Here is a 10,266-nt window from a genome sequence, read left to right as displayed (position 1 = left end):
AAAACTTTAACCTTGTCCATAAGTTTTGATTTAGTGGAGCTATTTAATTGAATTAAACCACTCCTCGAATATATTATTTTACAGTACTCCTGAAGTTTCTCCTTCACTGCTGTTAATATTTATTAGTTTAAAAGAGATGCTTGTTAGAACATGTACAGAAATTCTCTTTGTATCTTTGTTAGCAAGGAATTTTATGCAGTTTAGGAATTCCATTATGAAAGTATGTGTGGTAATTCCATTATGAACGTATGTGTTGTAATTTAAATTCAATTTGATTTTTGAGAATATTAGAGACTGAAGTTTGATTTTGAAGGAAGATTGATTGATTGATTGATTGATTGTTGTTTAACGTCCCTCTCGAGAATTTTTCACTCATATGGAGACGCCACCACTTGCCGTTGGAGAGCTACAAATTTGTCCTTTACTCGGCACTTAGGGCTATTGAGAAGAGGGAGGGTCTTTTTCGTTCCAACACCTACTGAGACACGGGACCACGGTTTATACGGTCTCTTCCAAGGGACCGTTTTGAAGGAAGAGATCTCAGGGTATATGTCTTGCAGTGGTAAATTCAAGCTCCTATAAAATACACTAAAGACAAAGGCATCGCAAGGCGGAGCATCTCCTCGCAAAGTCAAGGCAGCATTCGACATAGATCCAGATGTATATCATGTCACGTGTCACACAGAACTAACTCACTAATAATAATAATAATAATAATAATAATAATAATAATTACTCACTAAAAGTTGACAAACAGAATTGCACACGATTTAGCTTGATACATGTATATCCCCTAAATTGACCAACTCCAAAATCAACAGAAAGGATAATAATTAAAAGTTGGCAAAAGAATTGTACTAATTATAGCGGGTTTTCTTGACACATGTAAAATTTTGACCTCTTGCCTGCTCAAAAGTTGTAAATGCACAATTAATACGTGATTCATCTCTTTGCAAAAGAAAAAGATACAGCTCGACGTATTTTGAAATGACCGGAAAACTACCCATACAGCTTTGAATAAGTCATTTTGATATCTATTTTAACCTGATATGAACTTGTTCTGTTGGATCCCTTTAGTTCCGATCTATATTAAGAGAGAGAGAGAGAGAGAGAGAGAGAGAAATTCCAGGCATTTTTAAAGAAAATAATTTCTATTTTTCAACAAGAAAAATTTCCAAAAACACATTTTTAAAGATACATGTACTTTATCAAAACTTCTCCTTTGACCCAAAAGTGAGTCAAGGATTGTATTATCCTAGTGATTAGAAAACAACAGTTCATCGACTTTGGGCACAATACACCTCAAGACATACATACTTGAAAAACTGTAAGTAAGATGTATTCCATGCAAAGTAATCCTTTGCAAATGTTATTTGGATATGTGAGTACTATTATTTCTTAAGAAAAGTTTAAAGGAGAGCATATAGCCTCGTGGTTTATAACTTTTTAATTTAACTTTTTAAGAGAGTTTCTTTAAAGTATTCACTTTAAAAATAATTTTATTAACTGACCAAAATTTTCTCAGTCTGGTCGTCTGCATGGCGCGGTAGATGGAACGTCTACTCCAGAGTCGCTAAGTAAGGAGTTGAATTTTACGTCGCGGGTTCGAATCCCACCGTTGGACTTGGAAACCAGTCCTTCAGATGCGACCATATAAACCAAGTTTCCGTGTAACAATTGGTGCTGACACGAAAAAGATCCCTCATACTTAATTGCCCTAAGTGCCGAGTAAAGGTTAAAATTTGTAGCTCTCCACCGGCAAAAGGTGGCGTCTCCATCTGATTGAAAAATTCTTGACAGGGACGTTAAACAAAATACGTCTGGACCCTCGCCCCTTTACCATGGCATCTACTTCTAATGGCATTGTACGATGTAAGAAAGTTTATCTTTTTCTCAGAATGCAATGGACTTATCAGCAATAGAATTTGGAGCTACCATGAAAAAAGAAGGTTTTCATTTTGAGGATGGATTTACCTATATAAACCATGGTTCCTATGGCGCGGTCCCTTTGCAAATACGTGAAAAACAAAAACAGTAAGTATTTAGCGTACTTTGAAATATTGTGACGTGTCATAAGGTGTGATTGGTTTGATCTTTAATTTTCTGACTTTTAACCCGTATCGTAAAATGATATCCAATTGAATATTAAACCCTGTCTGCTTGAAAGTGGGGTGGGAGAGGGTATGGAGTAGATCCGTATCTTGTCAATTCCTCCTCTAACATTCAATTTAAACAGTATAATTGAATGTGATTTTCACAGTGTGAATTTTTACCTCACATGAGCTGTAAGCTGTCATTATACCCAAGCTTGAAAAGCTGGAGGGTATATACGTAGTGATTGGGATGTCTGTATGTTTTGTCTGTCCGTCCGTCTGTCTTTGGAGGTACCCATTTTTCACAACTCCTCGATCTTACACCACTGAATGATGAAAGTTTATGATTATCTTTCAAAAAGTTTTTACATATTGCCATTGTGCATCTCTTATTTCACTTTTGGATTGAAAACATATTCGGGTTCCCCATAGCAAAACATGGCCTTTGCCAATTTTCCTATGATATTGAAGGGTATCCATCTCTTATCCGCAGCTTCTCCTACACCTCCGAATACAATTTAATAATATTTTCAAAGATTCTTTATAACATAATGCCACTGTGCACCTCCTATTTTACTTTTTAATATGACACTTAATCATTTATAGTGAGCTCCTCTAGTTTTTAGTAAAGCACTGTAATAGTTTCTTATAATGCTGCATTATACATGTAGGAGTAAATAAATGTGATTCTATACAATACGTTTTTATTTTTATGTAACAATTAAAGAAATGAACTGATAATATTAGTAATAAAAATGATACCTTAATAAACAATTAACTTTATAGCTTTTAAGTTTGATATAATTATGTACAATATGCTTGGGCAGAATAAGAATCACATTAATCACTTAGATACTTGTACACTATCAGTTTGATGGTAGGCCATTGTCCCACATAGATATTGTTCTCACCATTTACACACATACTAGGGGGATAGTGTAGCCCTTGATGACGTGTGAATAATAGAGACAAGAAATGGCCGTCCTGATCAAGGAGGTGAACAGTGCTATCGTCATTATCACACACCAGGATGTGACCAAGGACATCAGTACAGATTCCACAGGGAATGAACCATTTCTTTTGACCTGTGTAGGAGAACCTGTACTGTCCTGATTTATTCACCACCGTCACTGCCCCTTTTTGAACGTCGGATGTACAGATATCACCATTTATATGTTTTCTGTGATGTGGTTTGGTGTTATAAACAGTTTCCGACCTTTGTTATTCTTCTTAATCTTCTGTAGTTCTTTTCCTGTCTTGTTGTACCTAGTGACTTTACTTTCTCTTTTATTTTTACTCAATTTTAGCAGTCCTTTAGCCTGTGGAAGTTTCAGCATACCCAACAGTAAGTCCCCGTTAATGTGGGAGGAGTGGATGCTGAGTGGTCTCCAGTCTCCAGTTTTAATGAATTCAGTAATCTTATTATCCTGTGTTATCCTATAGATGACTTTCTTGTATTGGTCTGTAAAGATCAGATCCCCGTCCTGTGTGACTGTGTGGTAACCTCGAGATCCACTGGTTTCTATCCTCTGTTTCTCATTCCCCTGTAGATCTATTTGGACAAGATTACCCTTATTGTCACTGATCCAGAGTCTGTCTGATTGATCTTGTGATACATGTCCTACATTATAAATTATACTTGGTACATTGAGCTCCCGAACCTTGGTGACAGAGGCAGAAAGAGACGTTGTTTGTTTCTTGTCAGATTTCTTCTTGTCTTCTTTCATCTGTTCATGTGTAGTTTTCATTGCTGTATTGTAGACATTTTCAATGGGCCTTATTTTTCTCTTCTCTGCTATAGCGTTGGGGACCTGTATTTTACCAAGTAATTTGGTGACATCACTTTTGCTGTATTGACCAGCAGTGAATTCTGGTGCGACTGGTTTTGTTGTCTCCGGTATGGATCGGATCTTTGGTTTCTTCTTAAACAATAATTTCTGGGGTTCTGTAGAGGACAGGCATCTGTGGAGTTTTTTGACAAGGTTATTAAGATAAATGATGCAATCATCCATGGTCTTGTCTTGGTTATTTAAATCTTCTAACAGTGAATGCTCTATCTGGTCTAACTTCTTCATGTTCTCAGATACAACTGTGTCCACCAGACTTTTCAGGGACTCACCTTCGGTCTTCATGGATGTTCTGATGTTGTTCGCAATGTTTTTGATTTCTGAAGAATCTTTTTTAATTTCTTTCTGTAAGCCTTGTGATATAGGGAGAAAGTGCTCATGAATTTTTGAGATTTCCTCTTGAAATTCTGCATATTTATCAGCATAAATTGTTTCTAGATCAGTAAATACATGCCCCAGATGAATTTGCTGTGTGGCACATTTAGAGCATATTGAAACTTGGCATTCTTCACAGAGCATGTCCACATCTTTAGTGGGGTGGATCTCGCATTTCTCCACAGGAAGTTGTGGTTTGCGTTGGTGGTAAAGCACCACCTCATGGTTCTTGCTCTCTGGACTTTTCAGATGTTCCTGGCTGCATTGTTTGCAGAATCTTTGATGACAAGGATTGCAGTAGAACTCACAGTTTCTTTCACATTCTTCAATGCCGCATTCTAAAAAGTGCTGGGCTCTGTGGGGAATATCCATTTTAGATACTAGTAATGCCACCTGGGATGAATGAAAAATAAAATGAATGAATTCTATGTGACATGAGTAAGATATAAATGTATATTTCAATTCCATAAATTATTTATATTTTCAAATACAATAATTGATTTAGTTGGATCGATCTATGATCGGTAGAAAAACACAAGTTGGTACTCCGTTCATATATTAACGGTTCGAAACTTGGTATTTCTACACGAGATCTGGATGTCAGCGTGGACAGTGCAAGGTCCAGTTTCCAAATTAAGATCTTGTATAAAACAACTAATTTATAACAACAATGAAATAGACAATTAAAATGACGAGGTACTCTAAACGGAAGGACATAATTGACAATTGATATACTGTAAGTCGTTTTAATTCCACGGTGTTAAAATTTCACGATTTCTCAAAAAGTAATTGGTTTTAATTTCACGCTGCTAGAAGTTAATTTAATTTTTGTATAAGCATTAAAACGTTTTTAAAAACAAATGATGACATTTGCTTTTGGTTTAATTTCGCTGAAAAATGGTGAATCGCGAACACAGTGAAATTAAAACCATCGTGATTATTTGTCAATATACAGTAATTGAATAATAATTATTATGTTTACAGGTACAGGTGGCATCAAATGTCTCGCGGTCAAAGTCTATAATTATGTTATTATTAGCACTATCAGAGAAAGTAATTGTCAGTCAAAACCTGTTCATTTAACACGGTCTAAGGTCCTTTCATCTGTACGTCCGTCTGTTTCGCTTTAGAGAATATACATATCTCTTATCAGCAACTTCTCTTTCACCGATGAATGAAATTTGATGAAACTCCTTCAGAATCTACGTTACATAGTACCATTGTGCACCTAATATTTTGATTTTTGGTAAAGACACATATTTTCGGTTTTCAATTGCAAAACATGGACACAGCCATTCTTTTCTTTTTTTTAATATCGAAGGGTACCCATCTCTTATCCACAACTACTCCTATACTGCTGAAAAAAAATAATGCTATATACTTTTTCTTTATCACAAAATGCCATTGTGCACCTTTTATTTTACTTTTTGATCTGACACTTATTTCGCGTTTCCCAGAGAAAAAAACATAGACTTTGCCATTATAACCATGTGGGAGGCTGGGAGTATCATATAGTGGGCTCATTGTTCACAGAGTACCTCTAGATCTATTTTTTACACAAGCGGCTTTGGCTTGTCAAGCTAGATAAAATTACAAACCCTCAAACATCTCCCTCGTTTTATGTGCACCACCATTTGTTTTCCAATTTTATCTACAGGTTATTGGACGAGTTGAATGACAATCCAGACTTATTCTTCAGACAAAAGGAGTATGAGCTATACATCAGGGCTAGAGATGCAGCAGCAAAATTTGTAGGCGCGGATCCAGAAAATTTAGTTTTTGTACAAAATACCACAACAGGTACTAGTGTTTTGCTAAAAAAAAAAAAAACCGATAAAACCAGTATTACTGGAAATACCGAACAGTATTTAAGCTCAAAAGTGTCAACATATTAACCATAAGATATAACTTAATTTTTTTAGATATATCTTAAGCTGTCAACTATCCAGTTCAAAACTATGTTGCGTATATGTCCTTAATTAAATGTGTGCAACAAATCTTACGCTAACAATTCTATTTACAATGTTATAACTATCTATTATTCCACATATCCATAATTCAAATGATTTCCATAATTAATGAATGCTTTGCCGTCTTTAAGAATTTTATGCGCATAAATTCCTCTCGCAATATTTATATTTTTTCATATCATTTAAGATATATATTTATTAATAAATTTAATTGGTCAAAAGATTGTAATCATTTAATGAATTTTTTTATCAGACCTTAAGGACAGATGATACAATTTTTTTCTTTGGAGGAGACTTAATATCATGTCTCAAGTTTAGAGAAGTGGATAATTCTTAGAATTTTTCTCCAAAAAACTGGAAAATGAAATAGACTTGGAAAATATTAGTAATATTTAATTAAAATTACAAATATGGATATAACACACTCAGTAAAGGTTCACAGATGAAAATATACATATATTACATGTATTATATTATATTGGTGCTAAAAGTGTAATATAATCTTTAGAAAAGTATATCAAGCCATGTGAATTTTATAAGGAAAAATTAGCCTATATGATATTGATGAATTTTGTCATTTTGTTTTTCTTCATAAAAATAACCTGGCTTGGTATATTTTTCTAAAGTTTATATTGCACTTTTAGCACCAAGAAAACATATTCTGAAATTTATTTTCACCTGTAAACCTTTCCTTAAGTGATTTGTCTCTTTTTGTTTTTTTATTGAAATATTACTAATATTTTCCAGTTCTTAGGATAAAAAATTCTAAGAATTTTTCACTTTTCTAAACTTGTGACATGTTATTAAGTCTCGTCCAAAGAAAAAAATTGTTTGTATCATCTGTTCTTAAGATCTATTCCAAATAAGGACAATCATTTGTGCAAAGTATTCCAAGTTTACATCAATATATGTAAGACGTCTCTGAATTGTATACACTTTAATTAATGTTTCTTTGTTTATTTTTGGATTTTTTTTTTTGGCTACATTTTTATCAAGGTGTAAACACTGTACTGAAGTCGTTGTCATGGCAGCCAGGTGATGAGATCTTAGCGACTGTGTCCACCTATAAGGCTGTAGCCAACGCCTGTCGACAAGCAGCGGAAGTTTTAGCGGGCGAGTTTATCATAAACTTAAAAACGTAAAAAAAAAAATCACTGATTTCAACTCGTGTTTTCTACCATAGTATCAATGCATTGGTTGATTTACATTTTAGGAGGACAATTTCGTCAATTTGATATCAGGTTTCCAATCAGAGATGAAAGTGAAGTGGTAGAAAGTATGACAAACCATCTGGATAAATACCCAAAGATACGACTGGTCGTTATAGGTGCATCAATTTTCTTTTAGCTGACTGAAATTGTTGTTCTATCTCTAAAACATTCATGATAAAATTTTAGCCCCTGTCTACAAAGCATCACAATATTTATGTTAAATTTTGGATTTAATTTTTGCTTTTTCTTGTCACTTCAGACCACATCTCAAGCACTACAGCACTTGTATTCCCTTTGAAGAAAATGATAGCAGAATGTAGAAAAAGAGGCGTACTCGTTTTAGTTGATGGTGCGCACGCCCCAGGGCATGTAGAAGTAAATCTGGAAGATTTACAGGCCGATTTCTACACGGGGAGCTTCCACAAATGGTTATATGCACCCCGCGGGTGTGCGATACTCTGGATCTCCAAAAAACACCAGGATTGGTGCATTCCTCTGGTGACCTCAAACAATTATAAAAAGGGTGTTCAGCTGGAATACTTCATACAGGGATTACGCGACAATATACCATATCTGATCGTACCAGATTTATTAGAATTTTACAAAGAGATCGGAGGAATGGTACATACTTGTTTATGCCCAAGCATCGTTCTATCTTAATATTTTTTACGTGATATATTTCAAGGTTTATTAGCCGTCTGATAAGAGAGATAACTCTAACTTACATTTTACATTAGAGAACACAAGTACAAAAAGGTTAATGCGTTCTAAAATATATGTCTAGTTTTTACTTTTGGAGTTTCAAAAATAAAACCTTTTATTTTGTAAAGGAAAGAATCCACAAATACACCGGGCCTCTTCTGGAGAAGGCGAGCTCGATGGTCGCAGAGCGACTGGGGACTATGACACCGGACATACCGAAATCAATGATGGCGCCCAACATGAGACTGGTCCTATTACCGGTGTATAAAGGATATACCGAGATAACACATGTAAGGATATATAAAGTCACTAAAGAAAGAATTGATTTTTTTTCTTTTTTTACAAACCGGTATTCCAAAATTTTGTTTGTAGATTACGATGGTTTCATTACTACTTGATTCAAGTTTTAATCCAGTTTTCTATTTTATGTAACATATCATTGAAAAAATTAAATGTGAAAGGAGCTCTAATCTTGGATCCAGATTTTCAGTCATTATCGGCCGCAGCAGCGGCCGATCTATTTGTGGTTGTGTTAGAATGTGCACATTGAAATCAGATGAAACTCATTATTTTATTAGTTCAGTAAAATAATTCTCAAATGATAACATGTATAAAATCATGAGTTAAATATTTTAAAAACTTGCTTTAAATTAAGTTTTAATTGTTGTTATTTTGTTCCAATTTCATTATCATTTTGCATCATATAATTGATAATTTATGGTTAAATAAAAAGCGTTTACAAATAAAATCCCCATCCAGGGAGTGTGTATGTATCGAAAGGAAATTGTTATGATTTTCCGGATAATAATGACGTGCACGTGGTAAAAGTGCATGGTGAATAAAAAATTTAAAAATTGGTCTATAAAAACTTGTGTGAAAATCCCACAGCTACGAATGACACAAAGATTATTTTTATACATTTTTGCACCGCACCATGTGCAGCATAGCCTACTCTGCAGAAACCAGGCATTATCACGTGACAAATAACCAGAAATCAGCATTTTTATATCCATAGCAAGGGGCGTCAAAATCCGGGGGGATTTTAACGTATCTTAGTGTAGTCTACTTGTGTGCCAAGTTATATTCAAATATATAAAACTTATTTAGGCATTTTAAAATGGAATTTACCATTTTTTTTAGTAACCATAGCCCCCCCCAAAATCAATTAGCCCACCCCCATGGCACCCCACTTTCGATTTGCTTCCGATACCCATGCATATTCATCATAGACTTTTTTTCACAGAAAATTCATTTTTAGCAAATGCACTAAAATTTCTATTTAAAAATATATTTTATTCATTAAATTGGATTGAACAGCAGGCATAATACTAAAATTTCAATCAAATTTTAAAAAATATTTGTCTATTTTTTGCTTTGAAGACGGCCTGAAATAAAAATGATCACTATTTCAGCTTTGAATATCCTGTTCTTTTCTTGCATGAATGCTTTGAATTATGAAAGTACTTTTTTGACATGTTAAATATGTTAGCGGTCGATTTGATGCTTTGCATCAATTAATTTGTATTTTACGTTAAGTAACAAAAAAAAATTACCTGTGACCTTAAACATACTTATAGGATCCCCCCAAGTCCAAAGAGGAAACGTTCTTATAGATTTAATTTGCTTGTCTTTTTTAGGAACTGGGGGATGAATTGCTGTTTCACATAATGACCAAGTACAAACTTCACTGTGCAGTATGCCAAGCACAGGGTCAGCTGTATCTCCGACTATCTGCCAACATTTACAATGAACTCTCGGATTATGAAAAAGCTGCTGATATTCTGTGTAATCTACCCCGAGATTGAATAATGTTTAAATGGAGAAACAAAAAATGCACACTTGTACATTGAAATAAAGATTATATAGAGCAATAACCGAAATTCATGAAAAATTTGTTTTGCTTTTAAATACTAAACAAGAACTTCAATAAAATTTAGTTATCAACAGAGATCTTATAAATTAGACCATGACACTAATACACAATATAATACATGTACAACTTCTGAATCCAGCCTTTCCTAAATGCTAGTGATGCAATACTAATACATGTATATTTCCGTTTTCTACA

At 34.1% G+C, this 10,266-nt stretch overlaps 1 protein-coding gene across 1 annotated transcript; it reads left to right on the top strand.

Annotated features, from left to right (window-relative positions):
• Window positions 1-1,903: 1,903 nt before the first annotated feature.
• Window positions 1,904-10,240, top strand: LOC134280688 (uncharacterized). The gene is made up of 7 exons (XM_062763129.1): window positions 1,904-2,034; window positions 5,973-6,115; window positions 7,282-7,398; window positions 7,502-7,612; window positions 7,756-8,117; window positions 8,327-8,488; window positions 9,836-10,240. The coding sequence occupies exons 1-7, from the start codon at window positions 1,904-1,906 to the stop codon at window positions 10,001-10,003; spliced, it is 1,194 nt and encodes a 397-aa protein (XP_062619113.1). The 3' UTR covers window positions 10,004-10,240.
• Window positions 10,241-10,266: the final 26 nt, after the last annotated feature.

This window comes from Saccostrea cucullata, unplaced genomic scaffold (assembly GCF_032062105.1).
Source record: "Saccostrea cucullata isolate Sc308-1 unplaced genomic scaffold, CSIRO_AGI_Scuc_v1 ctg630, whole genome shotgun sequence".
In the NCBI taxonomy this organism is placed as follows: Eukaryota; Metazoa; Mollusca; class Bivalvia; order Ostreida; family Ostreidae; genus Saccostrea; species Saccostrea cuccullata.
The sequence above is the reverse complement of the archived record's forward strand: the minus strand, read 5'-3'. Positions and strand labels throughout refer to the sequence as shown.